The sequence below is a fragment of the Protomyctophum parallelum genome (genome assembly GCF_964188405.1).
Source record: "Protomyctophum parallelum genome assembly, chromosome: 17".
NCBI classification, from domain to species: Eukaryota; Metazoa; Chordata; class Actinopteri; order Myctophiformes; family Myctophidae; genus Protomyctophum; species Protomyctophum parallelum.
Genome location: NC_139719.1, coordinates 24686135 through 24714065, shown reverse-complemented (window position 1 = coordinate 24714065; position 27931 = coordinate 24686135). Strand labels below are relative to the sequence as shown.

At 43.1% G+C, this 27931-nt stretch overlaps 1 protein-coding gene across 1 annotated transcript; it reads right to left on the bottom strand.

Moving 5' to 3' along the window:
• Window positions 1-1454: 1454 nt before the first annotated feature.
• polr3e (polymerase (RNA) III (DNA directed) polypeptide E) lies at window positions 1455-23819 on the bottom strand. Its single transcript, XM_083787794.1, has 21 exons — window positions 23629-23819; window positions 21617-21719; window positions 21074-21124; window positions 20702-20779; window positions 19055-19170; window positions 18853-18935; window positions 16516-16623; window positions 16269-16318; window positions 16042-16161; window positions 15653-15738; window positions 15404-15448; window positions 15100-15191; window positions 14644-14764; window positions 13836-13917; window positions 13646-13705; window positions 13370-13527; window positions 11526-11587; window positions 10399-10901; window positions 4761-4838; window positions 4416-4541; window positions 1455-3354 (listed from the first exon to the last, which is right to left on the bottom strand). Exons 2-21 carry the CDS (start codon window positions 21653-21655, stop codon window positions 3298-3300), a joined length of 2115 nt encoding a protein of 704 aa, XP_083643920.1. The 5' UTR covers window positions 21656-21719; window positions 23629-23819; the 3' UTR covers window positions 1455-3297.
• Window positions 23820-27931: the final 4112 nt, after the last annotated feature.

Sequence of the window (27931 nt, the reverse complement as noted above, 5' to 3'; positions counted from 1 at the left end):
TTATTATTGTTAATAATATATTAAATATATAGCCTATGCTTCCATTCCGTCTCCCTTTGAGAACACTGAGAAAGCAATATTGTGTTTGTTGACATTCTAACCGCGATACATAACTAATTTGCATACTTAAATGATTGACGTTCAGAGGAGCCCCCTCATTCCCCTGGTAACGCTATGAACTGTGGGCAAAGGGCACATAAAGGGGCGGGGCTGAGCCCTCACTGATTTACCGATTTCAAATGGGACATCCCTCAAGCCCTCGTAGACTTCACATGAACGCGCAGCTAAGGCAGTGAGGGCTCAATGAGTCAGCAAGGGAGTGGATTGGGATTGGGCCCTAGTCTTACCAGTAGGGCCGAGTGCTTCAACGTTGGAGAGCCTCACGGGGGCTTGGGTACTACCAACAGGTACAAGTGGCGCTGTTGAGCTACAAACAGAGAGAGAGAGAGAGAGAGAGAGTGTTGCACTGTTATGATGTATATGTATGTATATTATGTATATGTGAGGTATATATTATGATTTTGGGTGTGACAGTACAGTACAGTACAGGGATCCCTTGGGGACCCCCACACGGTAACTCGTGTCATTTCTCAACAATTTCGGACGCGGGGTGGCTCGCCGGAACCGGGCTGCCCCCCTGGGTGCGTTTCTGGGGGTCTGGATGTTCCGGGGACCACCACATGGTAACTCTGTCATTTCTGGATCGTTTCGGACTTCCGGGGACCCCCACACGGAGTTGCACCACTCACTTCACACAAGTGTGATTTTTATGTTTATGTAAGGTATATCACCTAACATTAAAGTTTAGGACTTTTGGGGTTATTTTATTGACATTTGCCTAACAAAAACAGCAAAGTTAATGACAAAAAGGGCCCTAAAAATGGTGTAAAGGTCTTTTCAAATTACATGAAACCAACATGATTACATCTAAACAACCTTATAGGCCTTCATTCATATTTTCATGGGAATTTAAAAGGTTCCTATTCCAACTAAAAAGTTAAAAAAATTGCTCCCACTTCCCCGTTTACTGAACCACGGAAAGACCAGCTTTTAAGGTTTAATATACATGTAACCTCGTCTGACCAGGCTTTCCTCAGTATCTGTGAAAGCCTGCTTTCTATTCAGAATTTACCAGTGTGAGTGACCCAGTCTAAAGCCCATATCCAGTAATTTGCACACATAGTCACACTGTAGGCTTCATGCATGCACCGTTTTGTTCAAAATCCAGACCATATCAGCAATTTGCTAAGCGAAGTTAGCGACCCCACTGTATCCTTAATTCATATTAAGGATACAGTGGGGCTGGGGCCTCAATGAAGGTTCATATTGCGGGGCATTAACTTGGAACCCCAACGACGCTCTACAGAGTCCTGCATCCTCAGGTTTTATGGTTCAGCATAAAATATGATATTAGACACAATTGTTTTGTTTTTCAAATAGGTTTTTATTGACCGTCAAATGCATCTGTCAAATGACATTCGGACACAGCAAGCAATCCTACAAAGATTACTTCAATATAATTCACATTGTCATGTTTCACCCAGGTATTATCAAACGTGACACATCCAACTGAATGTGATCCTCCATCTGGTTAACGGTTACGGTGGTGTTTGGACTTTGGAGTCAGCAGCGACAGAGGGGAAATTGTATGATTGCCATCAACTTTTAGTTCACTCAGCTATTAGAATACATTAACTGCATTTCCATAAATTGTCAGAGAAGCTCTTAGAAAATTGGCATCATAACATTATAACCAAGTGGGTTTCCATCAAGTTCAGTTATGTGCCGTGAAGCTCTGTGTTTTCAGGTTTTAATTCCAAATCCGGTGTAGCAATGTGTTGGAACGGAAACTAGGGATGCAACTATGGATTATATTCTTAGTGATTATTCTATCGATTACAATTAAATAATCGAGAAGCCTATATTTGGTTTTAATTTGTTATACATCATTGAATTTATTTGAAAAATATATATATTTTAAATAATATACAATTAGTCTGAGTAACCACTTAAGCCTCATTTTATAATTCGTGGTACAGTGTGGTGTCGTGCAAAAATATAATCCGTTGAATGTATTAATTTGTTCAATTGTTGCATCTCTAAAGAGAACCTTAAACCTGAGCTCTGTGGCACATCACTGAATAACCCTTTGCTCATACTGCAGCAGCATAATCAGACATTTAAACAATATCTGTCTTTTCTACATGGAATCAAATAACTTTTTGTTCAAATACAACTTAACAGGCTTGTTAAGCCTTTTATATAACTAAAATATATGGCCATTGTGTAAATGCATTCAACCTCAGAACCTGCAATGTCTTTGCATGGTGACGAGGGGTGGTGTCGACGTACAATATCGCAACCTTACTTAAAAGATTTACCACCCCTCCCCCCCCAAAAAAAGGAAATTAAGTTAGCTTCTTTTGTAACGTGCTTTATCCGTAAGGCCTCGATCGATGTGACATAGTTATGGATGACAGGATGCATTCCAATGAAATGTATGCTTTATTCGTTCAAAAGGCCACACATTAGGCAAAAACAAATCTAATTAATTTGAATCTTGAATAGCTAGCTTCAGTTTAACGAAATTTTGCAATAAAAAAAACACGGTATTTGAGGTCACAGATTCAAAACGCAAACCATTTACATAAGTGGTTCTCAAAGTGGGGTCCAGGGACCCTCAGGGTTCAGGAGGTTCCAAATGGACCCTTACAGGTCTCCAACTCTGAGAGTGCACAATTAACTCTTGAGTGTACAAATGGAACCAAATGGACCCGTAAAGGGTGCAGTCACACCGAACTTGATTCTGCCTTTGTGGTGGATTCTGCCAATGCTTTGGGAACGGAGCGGTTTGCCATTTAGTGGATTTCCGCAAAAAAAGAAAAGATCCATTCCCATTGAAAAGCATCGAGAGAAACCACCGCATAGGAAGAATCAAAGATTGGTGTGACCGTTCCCTAAGGGTCCATTTGAAATTAAATAAATTGAGAAAGAAACAAAATAAAAAAAACAAAAAGGTTTCGTCAGGGTTTCCATTCCCATCCACCATGCTCACGTCACAGCGCGCGTCTTCTGTGCACAGCAGATGTCCCACATCTTTGTCCTCCAGTCCCTTCTCCAGAGAGCGCCGGGGAGGGAGAAGCTGTGATTGGCTCGTCTCGGGCCGCAGTGTCCCTACCTCGCAGAGCCCTCTCGCGCTTCGACTGGAAGGAAAAGTGTTTTGGATCGGGTCGCCTATGTGCGACCCGCAGAGATGTGGGGTAGGTTCAGGGTGGGAGGAACGTGGTTCTCTCAGTGTCAGGACTGCATCGTTCCTTTCAGGTACCACATTCCTCCAGTAACAGTGCAGCACTCCTGGCAGGAAAACAGGACAGCGTGGCGTGGTTAGGATTAGAGATGCCCCGTTTACTTTTTCTTTTTTTGCCTCCCGATCCGATTCCTAATTCCTATCATTAACCCATTTAGGTCCGATGTCGAAATTAAAAAAATGTCTTCTAAATTCTGACAGTTTTCTGAAATACTGTTACTGTTAAATAATGTTTCTATGTCGGTGGTTCTCAAACTAATTCATGTCAAGGACCCCCAGAATTATCTGTATTTGGCCGCCGACCCGCCATCTGAAAATCCAGGGACACCCCCAGAAGCAAAGATTGGAGTTAAAAACGTTCGCTCTGAAAGAATATATATTCAAAGACTTGTGCCGCATTTTCACGATTTTTCAAAAATAGCAGACCTACAAGCTTGTAGCTCGGCACTCTGTGCCGCACTATGAGCTTGTAGATCTGCTATTTTTCAGCAGCCCAAAATGCGTTAAGTATCTGTTGATACCGATTTTTCCCGATCATATATTTTTATAGAACACACATGCCATATCACAATAGTACAATATCCCAAATCACAGACAATATCCAGTCTAATCTCATGATATGGATATAATATTGATACTAGGGATGTCCCGGTCAAAAATAATTGCTCCAGATCCGATCATTTGAAAATGACGTGATCGGCCCTGATTTCCAACATCGTAATGCCTGATTTTATACTTGGTTACATGCCGAGAATAGCCAATCTACCAGCACATTGTGAGCTTGTAGATCTGCTATTTTCAGAGCACAACACCCAAGTTGACCCGAGAGCAACATCAAAGCGCAACCAAACAAAAACCAAACCAACATAACATTTTAGTCTAGTTTCTATTTGTTGACGAAATTGTCAATACAGCCTAGTTTTTATTTAGCTTTCATCAGTGAAAAAAGGTAGTCGACAGACATTTTTCGTCAATAGTTTCAGTCAACACTGGACAGCACGGCATGGTTAGAATAGTGAAACAAACAATTAAATATGCACAATTATTTGAGTGACAATGAATTGTCGAGTAAAATGTCATAATGGTGACTGCCCTATGCTGGTCTCACCTTGAGCAATCTGTCTGTGTCTGCCTTCGTGGTGTCTTCTCCGAAGTCCTGGGCCAGTCTGTTCTGGACCACGTTCCTCCTGACCCGGTAGTTTTTGGAGAACAGTTCGTACAGCAGCCGTCGGTGCTGAAGGAGGAAACACATAGCAAGCAAAGACAACAGAACAGATATAGTTCATTTTTTGTGTCTCATAATGCCAAAATCACTGGTTTGGGCTGCATGCATTATCAGAGCATATTTACTGTTGTTGGATCAATGAAACCAACCGTAGTAGGATGATGATTTTGGGATAGTTAATAAATCGTCTACCTCCATTTTCAAGTGTTATTATTCCATGCTGCTTACCTTATCGAAGGTCTCTCCACTCTCCCACAGAGCAAACACTTTCTGCTCATCGGGGGCGAGAGATGTCTGAGCAGGAAACTGGAAGGAGAAATGGATGAAACCAAAAATAAAACCAAGGTTAGAACATAAGAACTTGACAGTTGGAACATTTAATCCCTTGGCCACCTGTGGTCAATCCACATGGGACGAGTAGGTTTGGGTTTCGGAACTGGATCCGACATGAGGAACCATTTGGAAAACGTTTTCCGGAACCGGTTTATCACACCGTCAGAGCTGGTATGTGGACTTAACGACGCGTCTGCTATACAATTGCAATACCAGTGGACCAATGGAACCGAAAGGACCCTTACGGGTCCATTTATACACTTTCAGAGTAACAGACCAAATTCCAAAGGATCCCATCCCTAGGGAAAAGTGAATGACTTGTTTTGTTCTAGCAAACCCTAACAGGGAGCTTATGGCAATTGTCCACATTAGAAACTGGTTGCACTGGACCAGTGATTGACTAATACATTAATATAAAACAGGGGGAAGTATAAAAGAGAAGGCTTTCATTCTCACAAGGCTAAAAACACATCTTTAAATCAAATTAAAGCATAATAGACTGGCTATTCTGGGAAGCAACTACAGCAAACCATTATTAGTCAATCTAATCTCGTGCCGGGCTAGTACAGACAGACCCAGTCAAAACAGACCTAACCAGGAAGACCAAACACTCAACACCAGGTGTCTTCAATGTTTTTCAGGCCAAGGACCCCTTAGCTGAGCAGGGACCCCCAGTGAATATTGTATAGAATTATGTTGCAGATTACCGGTACACTCTCAGACATTATCCTTTCTATTAGGATAGATTCACGTTTAAATGTATTTTCAGATATTTAACCACATAGACCCTCTATACTTAAGTTATATATATACAGTATGGCTCTGTACTTGGATTGCTCTTTTTTCACTCTACCAGCCTACACGTTAAGAGACATAAACAGTGGATAGAAACGGTTCTATGGACAGATGGGCATCGCCCTCACAATTAGATAGCAAGTGTTAAGCTTAAGTCGTAGTACTACTGGGTACCTAAGCTGTTTATAAGCCTCCTCAAGCGTAACCTACTTCTGTCTGCCAATAAGATGCTGCGTAATAGACCTGGCATCAGGTCAACACCCATCCCCCCTCCCCTTTTAACATCCTCTAGCTTCCAGGACACAGACAGACGGAGGTAAGAGCGAAGACCTATGACTTGAAGCTCCGCACTGCAGCAGCCCTGCCTGCTTAGGAAAACAGGAGGGTGTGTCACACAGAGCATTGTCCCCGGGCCAACAACACGCGCTACCGTTATGTACAGTCTACAGCACTGGTTCCCAGACACTGGGTCACTGGGACCCATTTGTGCGTCGCAGACACATTTTTATGGGTCCTTATTTTTGAGTGGTGCAACCACTCCTACAACCAGCAATGTCCGTGTCTACCTATGTGTCTACCTATGTGGCCATGAGCACGAGTATATGCCTATTAGTAGTAGTAGTAGGGGCGCTGTGCCAGAAACAGAGAGAGAGATAGTGCTGCTCTGTTGCCTGCTAGAGAGAGAGAGAGAGAGGAGGAGGAGGGGGGGGGGGGGTGAGAGGGGAGTTGCAACACTCAGTTCACACAGGTGTGATTTTTTGTTTGTTTCCGGCATACTTTTATTTTTATTTATTTTTATTATAATTTCTAAACATTTAAAAAAAATACATTAAAAAAAAGAAAAAATCATGAAGAAATTAAAGAAAAATCTATGAAAATAGAAAACAAATGTCAAGTAGCGAAAAGAGCCAATCTACAAGCTTGCAATGCAGCGTGAAGCGACACATAGGAAGAATCTGCTATGCTCACTAGTTTGGGTCTCGGGCAGCTTGTAGATCTGCTATGTTCGCTGGTTTGGGTCCCGGCCGGGAAAACGTCCAATTTCTCTTTTGGGTCACGAGCCAAAATGTTTGTGAACCACTGTACTACACTACAGTATACACCACTGTCCCTAGTGTAGTACACCACTGGTTTTACTTTATTTTCCACTTCAGGCTGCATTCAGCAACATTGTCATGTTTGCATCCCTGCTCAGAAATACACCAGCTGTTTTCCAAAGAGCCGCGTCATGCTTGAAGGCCTCATCATTGATGACCCCATTACTGTTTTTAAGAAGATGCAGCAGCGTCGTAAAATGTCAATACTAAAGCGGTGAGGTTGTACGACTAGAAAATAATGGCAACCAACATGTACCCTTTAACACAGCACCAGCGTTAAGAAAAGCCCTCCCTTCAATGTGTCCTGAGAAATAAACACGGGTTTGAAAACTGGCACCCAGAGAACGCAATAACACTCATGTCGGTGGTATTGTAGTTCGAGCACAGGGATCATTCAGACCATAGTTACCTGCCTGCTACAACGATAAGACAGGCTGTACCAAAACAATAGCTATCAGGCCTAAATTCTTCCTCAGTTCACCAATTCCGGTGTGCACCCGCACGCAACAAAGTATAACACAGGCTTTACTGCCTGCCAAGGACTCTGAGTATAGCCATCACAAGTCAAGAGACCGTTAATGTCGTTATTCTGTTTGTGAAAGACGATAGTCAGGTTCAAGGTGGATTGCCAGTGGGAAAGAGATATAACACCCCCCCCCCCCCCCCCCCCCTTCGCTCAGGTAATTTCAGCTGCACGGGACATAAGCCGGGGTCGTCAAATTCAAACAAAGGCCACCGATATCAATACCACTCTCATTCACTGAAACAGAAGAACATTCCATTCAATTGTTTCCTGTAGAGAAGGCCGTTTATCTGAATCCATATTAAGTGTGAAAGTCCAGGATAAAGTTACTACTGTATCGTTACTATCGTACCATGAAACCTGGATATATCAGATGACAGCTGAAGTTATGCGAATGCCACAATGCTAGTGTTACACGCCAACAGGTGATATGTTGCATCATAAACGGGACAAGTCCTCAGGACACAACGCCACAATCAATGGCGTTTCTCCCCCCCACAAAACACTTGTTTCCATTCAGTATTTAAGTCCGACGTCATTTTGTAGTGCTACGTTACGTCCGGGTCCAAGTGGCACCAGCTCCCGTCCGCATCCCATTGTAAATACAATATCTAAACGCGTGAATCTTTTTAAATTGACGTTATTTTTCAGAAAGGAAGCCATAGAGGGTTAAAATGGGTCTTAATGCTTCCAACTCGAGTAGAATTATTAATGTTTTGTACAAGTGTCCATGACAACAAAAATATATGATGTGGAGACAATAAAGACTATTATCATCATTATTATTGAAGGTGGCAACAGTCCATTTGCTCGGTAAAATATTTCGGGGGATATTTACAATGTGTGCAGGCTTGAGTATGTTGAATCTAGTTTGCATTAATGAGAATTTAGTTGACACAATCAAATAAAATGGCGATAGTATTCCATGTGGGGCAGACGGCCTGTCACAGCCAGATTTTGGAAAGCAGCGCAGCTGTGTTGTTGCGAGGAAAGCGGTAAAATGAGACTTTCGTGGTTGTTTTCGTCTCAGATTTAGTCCGACGGAGCGTCACAGTATAACTCCATGGGGACACAAAAGCGACACAAAAGTAGGACCCGGAAGTATCTCAGGAGGGGGCGCTCACGTCACAGCTAAAATACTGAATTACAAGAAGGGACAAGGGCTTGCACCACACACAATACAACGCTCAGCCAGCAGAACGGGAAGGAGCATAGCGTCTAGGCCTGTCACAATTAGACATAATCACAGTTATTCTAGACAATCATTTTAATTTAAAAATAAATGCATAATTTAATATATTAATAAAATAAAATAGTGGAAATAATGGCAGCTCTACAAGCTCAAAACATGTAACGATGCGATGGGTTTTGAGGCTATTTCCACAATTATTATTTAAGTACATTAGTATTTAGTACTAGTAAGTAATTATGTTAAATCCGTCTTCCCTGTGCAAGTTGTGTTTACAAAGGCTAAAATAGATTCTAAACAGAAATGTAATTTTTATTCAGAATCTTTTAATTATTTATTCAATAACTAGAGCGGTGCCAGTGGAGCCCCCACTGGCCTACTTGGAACGATGCAAGTTGGAAATGCATGCACCACCCAGTTATTATGTCCGACTGTCCGTCTCCCTTTTATGCCCATGAATGGCGTTCTTTGTAAGGCATGCCAAAATATGGAGTCTATGCAGGTGTCAGAATTATGTCAAAACAGGCCAGCTCCATATATGGATTTGAGTCAAGTAAAATGTCATAATCATGACAGCCCTAACAAGATCTACCGCAACTTAATACGTTATGTACAAAAGAAAAAAAACAGAGTTTAGAGAACCCTGGCAAAGAAAATAACAGAGCTGGTGAATTTACCACATGACATTCACATCTGCCGATTAAGTCCCAGCTTGGGTTTTTTTTGTAAATGAATGCCCTACTTCATCTTACGAGAGTGTCACACTAAAGTAGAGAAATCTACAAGATCACAATGTGCAACGCTTTGCGAGCTTTTAGATAGGAATAAGGATAAGGAATGGGTTTTGGACATACAAAACAATCTAAATAGGTAGTCACAGCTAGAAAAAGTGCACCTCGGAGCACAGGTCTCCAACAGGCTAGGTAAGTAATTGTGGCCTCCTGGTGGCGCTATAATAGGCAAATGTGAAAAGGGTGCCATTTCTCAAAATATTCGTCAGAAAATGGCTAAAAATGCATTTTCGGCCTATTCGGTTTCGGACCGAATAGGCAGAAAATATATCACCGAATAGTGTACGCAATTAATGCATTCAAAAGAGCTGAATAAATGTTGTATGGACCCATAATAGTGATTATTATTTAAGTTACGTTACAACTTTAAGGTACGGCCGTGACAGCAATGGTAGGAAAAAAGAAATATAATATTACTCATATTCGGCCAACTGTTTCCTATATTCGGTTTCAGCCAAGAATTTCCCTTTCAGTGCATCCCTAAAAGAAATGCATTTTGCAAACATCGCGTGTGCGCACACACACTTTTGTCAATCCTCCCAGCCATGCATTATCATCTCTCCTAATCCATACAGTCTCTTTCTTGGCAACCGAAACCGAACAACAGCTCAACATAAAGAACTTTAAACACTTAAAAGCTACAATCCTTCCTGAACTCAAACAAGTGAAATGTTATGCCTGTTGATACAACACAACATACTGTAACTAGTACATCTGCAGTGGTTGGAGCCTTGGAGGTATTCTCCCTACTCTTCCACTGAGACATTTACACCCTGGTGTCAGCCAGGTATTTCACATTTCACAATTTTTCAATGCCAAAAACTAAATTAAATAGTCAGTTGGGTGGAAACCTCATATGTCCAAAACTGTTACTTCTCAGGATTCAAATAAATTCAAATAAAATAGCAAAAGTACAAGCTCAAGATGTTTCGAGGCGAGCTTGCAGATCTGCCACGTTTGATACTTTTGTGTGACGCTGTAGTGTGATGAAGTAGGCCAGTAATTTACAGAAGAACACAAAAATACGTAAATAAGAGGTTTCTGCCCGACAGCAATGAAATCACAACCATTTGTACGAAAAACGTAAAATGCCAAATGAAACGTCACGACGGCGACAGGCAGACAGTCCTATACTCACAGGCACCAGGATCTGTCGGCACTGGCTGAGCAGCACGGCGTCCTGCAGCAGGCGGTCGGAGACGGCGTGGAACGCCGTGTGTCCTCCGGGCTGCATGGAGGCCAGGTGCAGGTTGAACAGCCTCTTCAGCTCGCACAGCGTCAGCACCACGTGCTTCCTGAAAGTCTTGGACACAAAGTCCAGCAGTTCGGGGGGAGGGGAGGTGACGGGGCTCCCCGCGCCGCTCCCGTTAGTGGTGCGGTGGTCCAAGGCGGAGGAGGAGGTGGGGGAGACGGAGCTGGGGTAACCGTTGGCCTCTCCGTTGAGAAAGGGGGAGGGGGAGGTGTCCATGAGTTCGCTCTCGCCGTCGCTGACCGGTTCCTGTTTGACCCGGACTTCGCCGACTGGTCCGCCGGCGCCGCCCTGTCTTTTGGCGTTCAGGTCCTTCTGGAGCAACGGGAGGTTTTCCCGCGCGCGCTCCTGGGCAGTCTTCAGACGCTGCTCCCCGCTGAGGTACAGAGGATCTGCGGGGGGGAAACACAAACAAAACAGACGTAGGCTTCAGACTTCCTGCAAGGTCAATTTTTTTTGTAAAAAGGAGTAGTTCACCCAACACTATCAATTAAAGGAGTAGTTCACCCAACACTATCAATTACACACCCCATGAAGCCTTGAATTCATGGAGCTTAATTATTGAGCTCCCCACAGCTTTGTAAAATGTAGCCCAAACCTTGCTCAGTCAGTCAGTCAGTAAGACGACCACGGGCTTATTAGAAAATAATTCTGAGGCATAAAAGAAAGAAACTGCCCGAGCACACAACCACATGGTGAAGACAACATTAAGAAAGAACTTAAGACAGACATTATGAAAGATTAGACGTGGCAGAGGGGATAGTTGATGAAATGAGAGATTGTATTCTAAATCAACGATAGTCAGGCAGCCAACACAGCACTAAGCTTATCTAGAAGCCAGGGAAATAAGACTAAGAGAGTCAAGGATTTACAGAATACAAGAATACAAAGTGGGAATATGGCAGTGTTCCTGAATAACTTGTTGATACCCCGATCCATAGATGTTACAGAATCTCTGGCAGCCTTCATTAAAAATCCATAATTTTACAGAGCACCAGTTATGGCTCAATTTATACCTGGCTGTGATGCATTCTTTGGCATGAAGTCCTCTTTAGAGACATTGAAGACCTTTTCCAACCTGAGGAGAGGGAAACAATTTAAGATTCATAGAGATTGATTAAGGTCGCTAGAGCAACTTCGCCAGAGCAACTTGTAAGAAACAGCATGAATGATCCTAGTCAACAAGAGACAGGGTAAATAGTCTCTACAAGTAAAGTAGAGTGCAAAGAAAACCTATTTAGTGCTGCAAATAAACCAGGATGTAAGTGCTGTTATTAAAATGTTAACTTTAAAAATAGCTAAAATATAAAAGTTCATGGTCATAAGCTCATAAAGCATAATTCATAGTAATTTCATGATGTGTACAATAAATATGTGGTTCATAATTGATTTCATATAAGGTTAAAAATGTAAAACATGTGATGATAACTTTCTGAGGCAGAACCAAGTTCTCTGTCTGTCAAGTAGCAACACTGGACAATAATTGACTGATTGAGGCATGATTGCCTGGCATTGCACACAGGTGCTACAAACCGTGTCTCACTCATTCAGACTCTGGTCTACAAGGAAGCAGTACACTTGCAGCAGTGTAGTACGTTTGCACTGCTAAAGTTATAAAGAACAGAAATTAAGGCGAAATGGTCAGAGACATTCTAAGGACTCACGCAAGCATCAAGAACCTCTTTCCACGACAAGCGGCCAACGAGGTATTATTATGTTTAGATTAGCATTTTGTTGCGTTGTTTTGATGGACACGTTCACCTGCGCTTTGCGCATTTCCTTGTGTTTGTTTGATCAATATTTGTATCATGACGCACTTCGCTGATTGTTTATGTGCTTATTATTTTTGTGTGAACATAGTTCTCACGGCATGGAACAGCTGGGATGAGAAGAATGCCCAATAAATGCCCGTTCATAAAGAACCGCCTGTGTCGTCAATGTTGGGGGGAGAGCTACACAGGATAACAGATGAATAGCAATCAAATCCATTCTCCACAGATAACTCTCTCTACCATGATGCTTCCTAACAAACAAACATCCTGGTCTCTGCCAGAGTCATGTTAGATACACCATTTAGTCCAGGGGTTCCCAAACCGCTCGAGACCCCAAACATTAGCCACAAAATACACAAGCTACAAGAGGTTTTCACAATGTCTTAAAGGTATATTTATGGAATTTGTTTTATATTTGGAATTTGTTATATCTTCCGAAATATGTTTTGAGGGGCGCAATCCCCTCCTATTACCAGCTTTTAGTGTATGTTCACAAACGTTGTCCTACACAAACAATAAATTCCCATTGACAATGGAAAGTTTAACGTCATAGTGTCTATATTACGTCATGATGTACGATGATAAGAGCGCCCCTCACTTCACACGGTCCTTGAAATCAAAAGGTTTGAGAACCAATGACCAGTGGTTTTCAGGCCTTTTCATTTAGTCGGCATTTGAGCCATGGACCACCATTTGATGAGCTTTGGCCTCTCTACCCAAAGTCTCAAAACATAGAACATTTTGTTCTGGTTGGATAAGATTCAATTCCATGCTGTATTCTATTGATGTGGTACCATTAGGAGAGATGACAGGCAAACGATCAAAATAACAATTCTTCTACATTCTCTAACTGTGTAGACTTCTTGTAAATTAAGTCATCCAGATGTTTAACAAGTATTTAATTCTTGAGAACAATTCATTCTACACTCTCAAGAGTTAAATATCTCTAAGGGTCCATTTGGTTACCAACTCTCCATCATTTAGATGGGGACAACCTGGAATCCCTTCCAAGGATCGCCGGTTGAAAACCATTGCCCCAGAGTCTGCCGACCCAGTGTTTGGGGGAAAGACTGCACTCCTCGACCTACTTGCTCTGGATTCCCAGCCACAGCATGTGCTGCCTGTGGGCCACATCCGGGTGCTTCTTGATGAACTCTGCGTCGCTAGGCAACAGGAACTCCCATCCCCGGTTGACGCGAGGCACCGCCATCTGCTCCAGGAACTCCTTCACGTCCTCGGGAGGAAGCTGAGAGGGACACGCAGGGAAGGAAGGAATAAGTTGTCGTCACTTTAGTGGAAACATAACCAGTGGCAGGTTTACTTTCAACGGTTCATTAAAAAAATAATCTCCAATCCATTCTTACTTTGATGACGGCAGCGATCTCCTTCCTCATTACAGATCGTTCCAGAGTGAACCTCCACATCTATGGACAGGAAAGACACACAATCACTGAAATACTGGCTACTACACAGTCTAATCCGGAGTGTTCAATTTAACTCTGAGAGTGTACAAATGGAATCAAATGCACCCGTGGTTCCATTCGTCAGGCTCACCACAAAATCCCGGCCTCGACACAGAACTTCGGCAGGTACCCCACTGTGTGGACTGCAGGTGTTTTTAGGATACAGCACATCACTGGAGGGAAAAAACAAACCAGCTTACTAATCCAGTGGTTCCCAAACTTTTTCATGTCAAGGACCCCCAAATTGACACTAATTAGCCCGCGGACCCCCATTTGAAAAGATATACCAGGGACCCCCATGAGAGAAGAGTTGTACGGCTTTAGCAGTGATTCTCAACCCGTTTAATTTCAAGGACCCCCAGTTTGATATGCAATAGGCTACGGACCCCCATTCAATGGCATTTCCATCTCTGAGACTCCAATTTATATTGTAAAATCAATGTTAATTTAACTCCGAGTGTACAAATGGAACCAAATGGACTCTCTCAGAGTTACAGACCCATAAGGGTCCATTCTATGTCAATGGTGCTCAACCTTTTTCATGTCAAGGACCCCCACCTGAAAATATGTTTTTCCAGGGACCCCCCCCAGAAGCAAATTTATTTAAAAGAAATAGCAGATCTACGAGCTTGTAGCGCGGCAACTTGTAGATCTGCTATTTTTCCATAGCTAAAATATAACATAATAATCCTTAAAAACACCAAAAGAGGTTCCCGTCCTGAATGGGTTAATAACATTGAAAATAGGTATAACTCCAATGTTTTATAATCGGCACATTCATAATGTGTAAATAAAGAAAGTCTCATCAGACACACAGTCACATTCATGTTCTTTTTGTGAATGTGAGAAGAGGCTCTCTGTGTGTTTGACCGCATCATGTGTGCTTGCTTGGTTCTCACCTCTTCACCACCCAGTTTCCCTGAACCAGCAGTGCCACCTGCTGGATGCAGCGCAGTACTGAGGTGGAGTCAGTGCCCGAGGCCAGTAGACCCATGAGGTTGGCGAATGGCATCACTTTGACTAGACGCCAGAAAACATGAGAAAGTAATTTATTATCAAACGACTAGGGCTGCAAACTATCCATTATTTTCGTAGCGATGATTCTATCCATTACAATTGCTTTTTTTTTTGGCATGCATTTATCAACAAAGTCTAAGTCTAAACGAGACTGAATTGGTCAGCATCAAGGATAAATGTCGGACTCTAATTATGTTTGAAATAGCAACGTAATTAACCTGGATTATGCGTTTTAGTTTTCTCTGTTGCTACACTTACAATATCAAACAAGTGTTTGTAAATTAACTGTTCTATTGGCATTTCTATTTAATTTACAGTTTATCACATCTATACCATACCATTCTTCATGAGTCTCTTGACTTGATCTGCCAGAGGTAGTGTTCGGAGCTGAGCCATGGAGAAGACGTTGCTGGGTCCAACAGGGACCACCCTGAAATGGCAAGTAAAGAAGGAACATCAGGGATAAAGGCTCCATTCATGTCATACAGTATCTTGCTCTAGTTCATACTTTGTCATACAATTGTGTTGCACAGTGAAAATAGCTGATCTACAAGCTCACAACACGTTGTGATGCGTCACCTTGTGAGCTTGTAGATCTCACATAGTGTTTAAACAATCCCTACAGGAATAAGGAATACTTACACTTTCTCCTCTGCCACCGGAGGCATAAGCACTGCCAGATACTCCCTGTAGAAAGCCAAGAGAAATGGATCAGAAATGGGGAGGGAGGGGGAGAGAGGGATAGAAGCAAATGAGTACAATAGTGTTCAGTTACAGGGGTCTCTGTCTTTCCAGCTCCCTAATCAACCTCATACCCAAAATAAGGATACCAGGTGGCTGAATGTGGTTAAAGGCGGACATGTGACATTCAGAATGACTCTTTGTACGTACTTTGACGTTTGTACCAGCTCAGAGTTCTCTGCCCCGTCCATGGCCTGGCAGAACAGATACTGTCTCTCATGCTCCGACCGCCCATCCTGAAACACAACAACTATGACAGCTGAGATTGGATCATTTTGATCAATCAAATAATTAATCTATTATGGCTCGAGTATGGAAATTCAGCGAGGCAAGTACATTCCCTAACGGCTCCTTTATGAATGAACTGTACATACAATCGAGGCTGGTAAACCATCCCGGTCGCACCTACCCAGCGCTTGGGGGCCAGACTGGTCTGCAGAAGATGCATGATAATGGGAATTCAAACGGCCAGGATGGTTTACCAGGCTACATACATAATGATCAGTGGTGAACAGGAACATAAATATGAATTAAGTTACCCTGACACCATGGTAGCGCAGGTGAGCCCAGGGTTCTTCTGCTTGCTTCTTCTGGAGGAATTCGTAGGACTGGGTCCTCCTCTGTCTGGCCTGCTCCGACTCGGGACGAGAAAACCTCACCTGGAGAGAGAACGGAGGGAGAAGGGTGAGGGACCAGGGGCAACGTGGTACTGTAAAATATAGAGCCTTAAATACGGCATGTAAATGTTATGGGTTCAAAATCCTACAGTAATGGCCTTGACTTCATCCTCAGCCTCATCCTGAGACGAGTCTCCACCTAGAGATGGGGTCAAAACAAATAAATATAAATTAAATGTAATGTTTGTGTTTGGGTTACACACACCAAAAGCTGGACATAGGTGGGGCTGTCGCCCCTCAAAAACCAAGTCTATGTTGAAATGCTGGCTTGGGAAATCAATGCTCCACAAATCCGTCTACGATGCTCTCTCTCTGAGATGATGTCAACCAACACACCTTTGTTGGCGGCCTCCCTCTCCCTGTGCTTGCAGTCAGCCTTGTCCAGGTAGGAGAAGCTGGGTCTCATCTGAAGGATTCCCTGCAGAGGCGTGATGTGGAGCTCTCCTGTTGACAGCAAAGCGTCAAAATCCGACACTAGCTTGTTATAATCCCTTTAACCACTTATGCCTGACACCGTTATTTCTGACACCTTTCCCCTATAAATAAAGGCCCAGCGTTAATGCAGTTAAAGCAATGTTGGCGCAATGTTTTATACAGGGGGCTTGATAGCCAATTAGTTTTACCAATGTCTCCAAAAATACAGAAATTGAATCGCCATTCGCCAAGATTCCATGGCTCTGAGAGGAACAGAAGGCTATCAACCCCTATATGTAACGTTGCGGAAATATCACTTTAAAAAGCATCGGTGATGTAAAAGAAATTAATGTAATCATCCATGCTGGCACAATTAGGTCAAAAAGTGTATTGATGGGGCGCCCGCTGGCCAAGTGGTCCAGGCGCATGCCACATATAGGCTCTGGCCTGACGCGTGTTCGAGTCCCGTTCATGACGAACTTTGCTGCGTGTCTCTCCCCTTCTCTCTGTCCCTCTTTCCAGTCCATCTTCACTTGATACCATCAATAAAAGGCAGAAAAGCCAAAAAGAAATCAAAAGAAAAAAGAAAAGTGTATCGATACCTGCCAACTGTCCAGATAAACAAAATTACACTTTTATAGTGACGGTACACATATTTGTCTCCACCAGGCCGAAGGCATGGGGAGAGAGTATGTTTTGCACTCCGTCCGTCCATCCTTCCGTCTGTGAACAGCTAATCTCCGGCACCGTTAACCCGGTCGATGCCAAATTTTGCACGGACACACTCCCTGGATGCCAACGATGAACCTCTGCCCCAGAATTTCCAGAATGGCCTGATATAGCGCCACCAGGAGGCTGCTTTGTGCAAAACAAGTTTTTGGACAGTACACCTACAGATTTTGTCCAAACATCACGCAAATTCGTACACAGACTCTCTAGAGCCATTCAACGAAACGGGTCTTTCAGATTTCTCAGACTCCATCCTGATTGGCTAAGATTGGCTTCCAAAGTTCGCAGGAGTGCTCAGTTTCAAACAAAATGCTGCAAATCATGAACACATGGTGTGATTTCCGTCAAATTGTGCACGCACATTCCCACTAGGCAGAGGAAGAAATGCCACATGAACATTTTCAACTCAGCCTCATGGTGGCGCTATAACTGGCCGAAAGGTGTTTTTACTTCTAACTGCATGGATCTGTGGATAACTTGGCATGCCAAATCCCTAGAGGCCAAGGAAAAACCTTTGCTGGGAATTTTTCACATATGCTCTTTATAGCGCCACCAGGAGGCCGACATATGTAAAACACATTTTCTAATATTACTCCAAATTTCACGCAAATCAGTACACATGCTCTCCATAGTCATGTGATCAAGACAGGTTTGTTTGATTTCTCATAATCCACCTTCATTGGCTACGATTTGCTTCTAAACTTTTCAGGAGTAGCCCGCTTTGTACAAATGACCACAACTACTCAACGCAGCGTCCGATTGTGGTGAAACTGTGCGTGCATATTCCCACTAGGCTTTGGCAAAGGCCACTTGACAGTTTTCAAATCAGCCTCATGGTGTCGCTACAACAGGCCAAGCTGCGTCACACACACACACACACACACGGGCTCGATAAGAACCCAGCTCGATAAGCCTGATCTATAAGGTGCTCGTTATCAATAAAGATTTACGAGATCCATCCCTAGTCTTAATAGGTTAATGTAACGGCTCTTTCTTGCCACTTATTTACAATAGGGCTTTCACTTCTAGTGATTTTTGAGTGGTGCAACCACTCCAAGGAACAGCAATGTCCGTGTCCGCCTATGTGTTCACATTATGCATGTATTAATGAGCACCATAATGAGTACCAGTAGGGGCGCTGTTTGCCAGAAACAGAGAGAGAGAGACAGTGCTGCACTGTTGCCTGCTAATGAGAGAGAGAGAGAGAGAGAGAGAGAGAGAGAGAGAGAGGAGGAGGGGGGGGGGGGGACCGAGTTGCACCACTCGGTTCACACAGGTGTGATCTTTACTTACTTCCTAGGCCTACTTATTGTGTACAAAGAAAAAGGAACAAAAGAAAGGGGGGGGGGGGGGGCTGGGGTTATAATAGTTGTATTTTAAAAAACTGTGTACATTGGTGACCAACTATAATCTAGCTGATCTTGAGGCCTACAAACACTATTTTTAGTACCAACCAACTAGTACCAACAAGGTCGACAAGTGGATTTACTAGTCGACTAGTTGCCCTAGTTCACAACAGCTGTACTGTACCTTTGCGGAAGACTGCAGCTGCATATCTGGAGGTGTTAGTGGTGGCCTGAATGGAGGTGAACGTCTGTTTGTCCATCATCTTCCTGCAGGGAAACATATGTTCAGTCAGTCCTTTGCATTGTAAATCCAGCCAGCTCAACGGTGGCACGGAGATGTATTTCTTAGCAGTGCGAGTGCAGCGCGTCTCTCACAGCAAACGTACACAGAGTAGGTGTTGGACTCATCGTAAGTAGTGCCGTCCACATTGAGAGAGATCTGTTCTCCTTTGCTGCGGCAGTAGTTGGGGCTCATTGTGTTGATAGCCATCTCCAATTCAACCTGCACAATTGGGACATGACGACAGTTACACACAAGAAAATAGTACATGGAAAATTCTTCCTAATTCAAAGATGTTAGCGACAGAATGCGTTCATTTATGTGCTAAAAGAGAAACTTTGAGACATGTTTCACGGTGCTATGTCTATTTTGGATGATCAAAATCGAATCAACGAAACAACCATTTGACATAACTCGCCAATATGTGGAGTCACATCATGGCATGCCCAAACACAGCCCAAACCACTAGCACAGTCAATGGCTCCGGTTACATGAGGGCTTTTTCATTCAGAATGAAAACTTCTGAATTAATGAATTCAGAAGTAATGTTTTTTGCTGCGTGTTTACATGGGAAAGGTCATTCCGAATGAGTGTTTACATGAGTCCACAATTGTTTCAATAGGATTTAAAAATGGAATAAACTGGTCAGTTACATCAGATCTAAGTTTAAATCAGATTGGCCATTTTCATTCCGATTTAAATTTTTGTAGGTTTACATGACAACTTTTAATAGGATTTAACTTTTATTCTGAATGAAAAGGGGATTTAACTGTCCATGTAAATGTAGCCAGTGTCATTTATTCTGCTTCAAAAACATCAATAGCAGATGTCTGAAAGGGGAGGCCTGGTCAGGGGTGAAGCCTAAAATAGTCCAAACCAACCATCAAACAACATCAGCAGGGCTCACAGGGGCAAGGGTCGAGAGTGATCCCCTCCATCTGAGCACCATCACTTCACTGATGGGTTGTACCCTCTTTTGCCTTACATTCCATTATCATCAAACTATGATTTAATCATATGAACCATAGCATCCCTATTCTGGGCAAGTCATCATAGGCAAATATTCAACTAAATGTATGAACAATTTCTGCGAAATGGATGACAAGGGTACTTCGGTATGGTACTTGAAATATTATACATTGCCACTTGCCAGCCGGTATTCTTCCCCCAGTCGAACACACCAGCCCATTATTATTTTCTTCATAATCAATATACTACATTTTATGCACTGCGGTACTCAAGATTGGCAGGTATGAGAAGCTCTGTGTGGAACCAACACAAAATTGAATGAAAACAAGGTCAAATGCAAACTGTGTGACACCAAGGTGGCCTACCAAAAACCAACAACAATGCACACATTTGAAGACCATCAGTCCATTACTAGCTTCAGTGATATTCAAAGAAGATCTGCCAGTGGATTTTTCCCAATTTGATTTTGGTCAGTCATACATGTTTAAAGCAAGTATGCCCCTACTCCCAGCGGTACCTCTTTCAAGTCTCAGCGCACACGCACACACACACACACACACACACACACACACACACACACACACACACACACACACACACACACACACACACACACACACACACACACACACACACACACACACACACACACACACACACACACACACACACACACACACACACAGATTAATTGATAATGTGTATTTTTGGATTAAGGGGAGGCAGGTGGGTTTGAGGACCCCACCTACCTGAATCGACAGTGATGTGGTGTAGGTGGCGTTACCTTTTGCTGCTTGGGTTTGATCTTGGCAGATAGGTGATTGACATCATCATAGGTCATAGTTGATGGTCTGACTGGGTACTGTGTGGAGAACACAAATAAAGTATTAATGACTCTTACAGAAGTTGAACATCACACAACAAATCCCTCTGGATCAATGTCGGATCAATTCAGATTTTTAGAGGGTTGGGGCCTGGGGGGCATGTTGTCAACATTTTTTTTTTTAAAGTAAAGTGAGGGGCGCTCTTATCATTGTCCACATATGATGTAAATTCTCCATTCATTGTCAATGGCATTTAATGTTTGTTAGGGCAAGAATCTACACTATAGCTGAATATAGGAGGGGCTAGCACCCCTCAAAAAATATAAACATACCTGGAAGAGATAGAGCTTTTCTGCAAGGCTTTTGGCTAAATAGACATCAATCTGAAGACAGAGACAAAGTTGACTCAAGATTAGTTTTTCACATCCAAAGCAAAAAGTGTTTATGATGATGACCATTGACCACACTTGACCAGTCTTAATACCGAGCGTCAAAACCAACTACTTCCATCCATCCATCTTCAACCGCTTATCCGTAGTCGGGTTAACTACTTCCATGTCAACTAAAATTAACTAAAGGGCAATGTGATGTCTGTTTTCCAGTAGTGAATATAATCATTTAGCAGTCAACGTTGTTTTGAGAGTAATACGCTTTTATTATACTTATATTACAGTATACTCGTTACAACCACAGCCAGAATGAAGCCGTGTCTACAGTAACTGATTAGATAAGATTTGATTTAAACATAGTTGTGTTTGTGGTCATGTCATGCACCAAAAAGATCAGATCTACAAGCTCAGTTTGCGTGACACACCCCACTCAATCAAGTACTGTATAATTCAAGCATAAAATACATTTCAAACTGGTGGTGCTACCTCTTCTACAATGGGGTCATCATCCTCCCCGCTTGCCATACTGGAGGACACAGAGTGAGGGGATGGAAGAGATGTCGATGGCAATCAGCCGCAGAGACCCAACCTAGACCCACAAAAAGAAAACATAGAATACATACAGGATTTAGGACCCGTCAGGAGGTTAACCACTTATAGAGGCTCAGGGCCACAAATAGGTTTGGGATCCAGACATTGAGGAACCTAAATCGGTTCCATCACATTTGGTTTCCAGAACCGGTTTTAATCACACCGTTAGCCCTCCAAGCAGAACCCAATGGTACTGAAGTTTCTGACATTTTTTAGACCCAGTCCATGGGGTCCTGTTGCACTACTACCATGCCACATGGGACGCACCCATTTTAAAACATAAACAACATGTTTCGCGGCTCCCCGCGCTCTATGACGATATTATTCAGTGTGAGGCTTTCTGAATATGTGAAGTATAAGTATCCATACATGCCGCTGCGAATATCTCCTGTGGCGCGGAAGCCGTTAAGTATTTTTAATCTATGTTTGCCCGATTTGGAAGCTTGGATTAATCTCTTCCTTCCTTGTTTATTGACACCTCATTGTACCGCCTATCTGGCTAGCTAGTGGCGCTATAGCTATGACAGAGCAGATCAGAGGCAGGGACGTAGCCGCACAAGCCAACCGCACACCGGGAGGCGGTACAATAAACGGTAAACAAACAAGAAGAAATAAAGCGACCAAATCGGTCAAACAAAGATTAAAAATACTTAGCGGCTTCCGCGCCACAGGAGATATTCGCAGCGGGATGTATAGCTACTTAAAGTTCCCGAATTCAGAATAACTCAAGTAAAATAATGCCGTCTTTTGGCGCAGATCCTATTTTAGAGAGAATTTCTACATCCGTGTCCAGGGATTTCCATACGAAAATACAGTAGTGAGCAGGGACCCTACGTAAAACTCATCAAAATTTCAGAAAAGCTTTACGTAGGGTCCCGAGAGGGGCTAATCACACCGTCAGAGCTGGATTTCACAATCTGCTGCTGTACAATGACAATATCCAGTGGACCACCATAACTCTGACAGTGTACAAATGGAACCAAATGGACCCAATGATTCCATTTGTAAATGCTCAAGAGTTAGACCTGTCGGGGACCATTTGGAACTGAGAACTCCCTATATTGCCAGCAAGAATCATTAAATTAACCGTTAAGTAATTAGAGGAAATTCTTAAGGACCCGGAATCTTACACCCTCAAGTCAAACACAAGGTTGAACCAAACAAAGATCAGCTAAAATCCTGGGTCAGTAAAGTCCCATCCTTATGACACATTAGCTGACTAAGGAAGGTAAACGTTCAGTAGACCAACACTACAGTCAGACAAAATCATGTGGTAAAGGTAATTGTACACAAACTACAGACACCAAGTGTATTATAGCCAGAGATTACAATCTGACAGGTAAAGGTATGATGCAAGAGCATGGAAATTGCTTGGACCAGAGTTATATTAAACATTACATGTCAGCCAGCAGCATACGACGCTTGCATTTAGCTCGTTTGCGATCATTAGGTGCATTTCAAGCATACATGGACACAGACCTCTTTAGGTTGATACAGACATCTTTAGGTTTATCTACAGCACATTACAGCTGACACTGCCTGGAGGCTGGTACCCGTCAGTTTGTTAGCTTCCACGCTAGCGATGAAGCTCCCTCTCAGGCCCTAAGCTGTCCTACAAATGAAACCTCAAATTGTATTTTACGTCCTGAACAATTGGCAACAACGTGGGCTGCACGGATCCAAAGCGGCCCATTCCTCGTGCCAATAACGCTAAGATGCAGTGTACATTGAGGCAGCTAGGCTATCTAGCCAGACAGGCGGCTAAGCTAGCTAAACATTAGCGTGCTGCTTGGACGTGCCAGTCATAATAATAGAAGTCGTTCAAGCAGGAGGGCCGTGGTGGGTTTTCACTCAGCTAGCTTGTGTTCGCACTGTCTCCGACAGCATTGTTTTGATGTGGTTCTCACCTGCACACTTCACAGCGGGACTTCTTTTGCTATCTCATTCGTGTTGTGGAGTTTATTTGATGCAGGGCTGCTGTGGTACTGCAGTACTGTATTGTACTGTCTCTCTCTCTCTGCTAGTATAAAGTAACTGCTGATGTTAGTTGTACCATGTTGACTCTCACACACACACGTGGGGAGGAGCTGCCAGTGCCCCACAATGCACCGCGAAACTATATCACTATTCTTGCCTGCATACTCGTTTAGAAATTAGAAACTTCAATTGCAAAGGTTTATTATTTGTTTAGATTGTGAATGGAGTGTGAGGTGATGAATCAGCGTGTTGTAGGACTCCCGAGCGGAATGCGCAAAACGTATGGCAGCGGTGGGATTCGAACCCACGCCTCCGAAGAGACTGGAGCCTTAATCCAGCGCCTTAGACCGCTCGGCCACGCTACCTACATGCATATCTATAGTAGCACAATAGCACAAATAACTCATACAGGAGATCCCAACGTGTTATGGGTTTGTAGCTCTGCTATTTTCACAATTTGGGGTAGTTTTTTATTTTTAGCCTGGGCTAGCCTGATCCGCGGAACGCGGCGATGTATTTATCGATTCTCAATTTTCAATTTAACGAGAGTCTAAGGTCTCATGCCCCATGATGAGGAGCTCGAAACCCGCTGCCTCCGAGTTTGATTGATTGAAATATTTATTAACAGTTTGTAGAATTTACAGTACATTTTAAGCACAAACTCAATACAAAGACTGTCAACTGTGAGTGGACGACCCAATTAAGCATTACACTTGTTTACAACAGGGTCCACATTGTTCAATTCATCAAAACATTTAAAGACATACAAACATTTAGAGACATACAAATAGACATTTCTATGTAGCTAAAGAACAGAACAGGAATTCATCATATGGGAAGCAAAAAAGGGAAAAGATACAATATACAGTGAGGGAAAATGGGGTGGGGGGGATTCAGATTTTACAGAGGCCAGTTTCGAATTGCAGCCATCCGTAGGTGCCCTTTGAGAGCGGTTTTGAAGGAGTCAAGGGATTCACATGTCTTAATGACTGTTGGTAGGGCGTTCCACATTTTGGTGGCATAGGAGCGAAAATAATTTAGTCCCTTGTTTTTGCCGAATCTGGGTTGTACATGGTTTGTTGCACTCCCTCTGGTGTTGTGGGTGTGGACTTCGTTAGGAAGTATTTAGACAGGTACACATGCATATCTTGGTGGTGTATCGAATCTTGTGGACCAGACCCATTGCAAGATGCTGTACTCTGTCGTCGACCCTAAGCCATCCCAGCCTGTCAAAGTGGGCAGGGGTGAGGTGGGTTCGGGGGGTGAGGCCAAGTAGGAGCCTGACCAGTTTGTTTTGGGAGGTCTGGAGCCTTGTTTTAAGGGCAAGTATACAAATGCTAAATCTAAGGCGCTTACCCTGCTGCCCCACCTGTCCGGTTTATGTGCGCAATGCGTTTATAACCAGTCCGTAGTTTTCAATTAAAATTGTTTCAATCCATTCTGTCTCGGCTGCGCAACCCTGACCACCAGGGGCGCTGTTGCGCAGTTGCAATCGAGAACAGATCCAAGATGGATGACAGATTCCAAGACAGAATGGTTAAAACAGTTTTTAATTGAAAACTACGGATATACGAGTTATAAACGCATTGCGCACATAAACCGGACAAGTGGGGCAGCAGGGTAAGCACCTTATATTTAGCATTTGTACATGTTCAGAGTAGCTACGGAGGCAGCGGGTTTTGGGCTCCTCACCATGGGCATGAGACCTTAGACTCTTTGAGATTGAAAATGTCAGAATCGATAAATATCGAATATTTTACAATATTTGCTATCTGAAAGAGGAAGTTGCAAGTAGGCCTATACTGTAGCTTTTAGAGGCAGCTTGCAAAGCATTGTCAGTCAGGCCACACATACATAATTATAAAGTTATTTGTTAGGGGGGGACAAATATGTTTCTCACTTGCTTTGAAGCTTACTACTGCTAAGCTTCAAATACATAATGCTCCAGAAAGTATTTTTTATTGTCACATCACAGTTTTACTGTTAGTTTTAAGTAAAAAAAAAAAGTGTGTGAAATTCGTTTTTGTGCATATATAATTAGTTCCCATCGTGTTTAATATATTTCCCCCAAAAGGTCGACAGTGAAAGTTTGCTGTCACTGAAAGATTCTCAAATGATCAATTATATTATTAGTAGGCCTACATTAAATATGGAGAAATGTTTTAAGTGGGTAAAATTGTAGAAACACGACTTATTTTTAGATGCACAGAATAAGCCTCAGAAAAACTGGTCGAATTCAAAACATTTACTGAAAGTAATGCACAAACAAACGTCTGCACTTTAATGTGCTTTGCCTCTACTCTGAAAGCAGCAGCAGGTGATACTTGGATGTAGAATAGATTGCTTTCTAATGGAATTCTGTTAAAATTCCACAATACCAAAAGATATAGAAAAGATTCCACGCAGGCGCCGCTCGTCTTCTTACTAGCCTACTACGATCTACGACGGCAACATTCGACAAGATCCCGTGGTAAGATTGTGTTACATTACCCTCTAGTGTGTGGCTGTAGAAAGTACACCCCAGCCAGTACGGTTTTGTACAGAGAGCAGTTAGGGGGGTTTAATCGTTTATGAATAGTAGGCCTACGTGTCTTTATCAGGAACATTTCGACAAATTGCTGAGGTCTGGAATCGAACCTACTATGGCCGCTCCACAAAGCCAAAATTCAGCCCTTGTGCCGTGACATTGTATTCGCAATGCCGTGACCCGGATTCGAACCGGGGTTGCTGCGGCCACAACGCAGAGTACTAACCACTATACGATCACGGCGCGCTACCGGGGCTTGTTCTGTCGGCCCTGCTAATTGTACTACAGTAGCTCTGGTCCATAGCTCTAATGCGTTGCATTTAGCGCATTAGAGCTATGACTACAGGGACACTTCTTCGTATTAGAGCTATGGACCAGAGCTAGGACTACAGGGACACAGACACACGAGACAAGACATTGCTGGGTTCTGGGGTTCTTCTGACCCGCATGCAGCACACAGACATGCCCCACAAAGCCAAAAGTCAGCCCTTATGCCGTGACATTGTATTCGCAATGCCGTGACCCGGATTCGAACCGGGGTTGCTGCGGCCACAACGCAGAGTACTAACCACTATACGATCACGGCGAACTACCGGGGCTTGTTCTGTCGGCCCTGCTAATTGTAAATAACATTATTTTTGTTGCTGGATTCAATTATTTGACCTGATTCTTATGATTTACCTGCTCTGTATAGAAAATGCCTTTTATTGTACTTTATTATTATTAATAATGTTAGAACACTCCCTAGTATAGTTGTAGAAAGTACACCCAAGCAGAGCTATAATTCTTTTGACACCTCAGTTTTTAGCTTCAGCCAGCTGAGTGCTGCTCACAGAAATGTATGGACTACAGTCACTACAGGGACACTTCTTCGAGACAAGATATTGTGGGTTCTGTGACACGCATGCAGCACACCACCCGATGTAGTATGCATCCACCGTCCACCCATCGAATGCACAGGAATTACTATAAATGTCTCCATCGTATGGGCCCAGACTGCGTGATGCCCCAGGGCCACAAAGCCAAAAGTCAGCCCTTGTGCCGTGACATTGTATTCGCAATGCCGTGACCCGGATTCGAACCGGGGTTGCTGCGGCCACAACGCAGAGTACTAACCACTATACGATCACGGCGAACTACCGGGGCTGGTTCACGACTCAATCATTTTTGCTATGTAAAAGGCACCTTGTCACGCCCAAAATATATATTTGGCTGCAGAGTAGACCCCATTTCAAACATTTAGTGCCAATTTGCCAAAGACCCCCAGAAGCTAAGATTTGAGTTAAAAACATTGTTTTGTCAAGTCAAGACGTGAACAAGTGTTCACGATTTTTAGTAGGCTAGTAGAAGGTCAGTGCAGCACGAATTAAGTGACATGCTATGAGCTTGTAAATTATCTGCTATTTTTGAATAGCCAGCGTATACAATATATAGTTAAAGTGGTTAACATTATCCAATGCCATGCCAGTGCCAGCGGTAGCAAGACCACTCGCCCTTGGCGAGAAGTCCGGTATTCGTGCCAGCCACCTATAGCAGTGTTCCGTTAGCAAATATTACCTACTACCAAATGTAAGAAAGACTACATTTCCAAATTATTCAGTTTACTAGAGGAGAGGGTACTCTTATTTTTAAGAGATCGTCCACCGGAAGTCTTATATTTGCCAAAATTGCTCACTAGACAGTGCCAACAGAACGTATTACTCTAT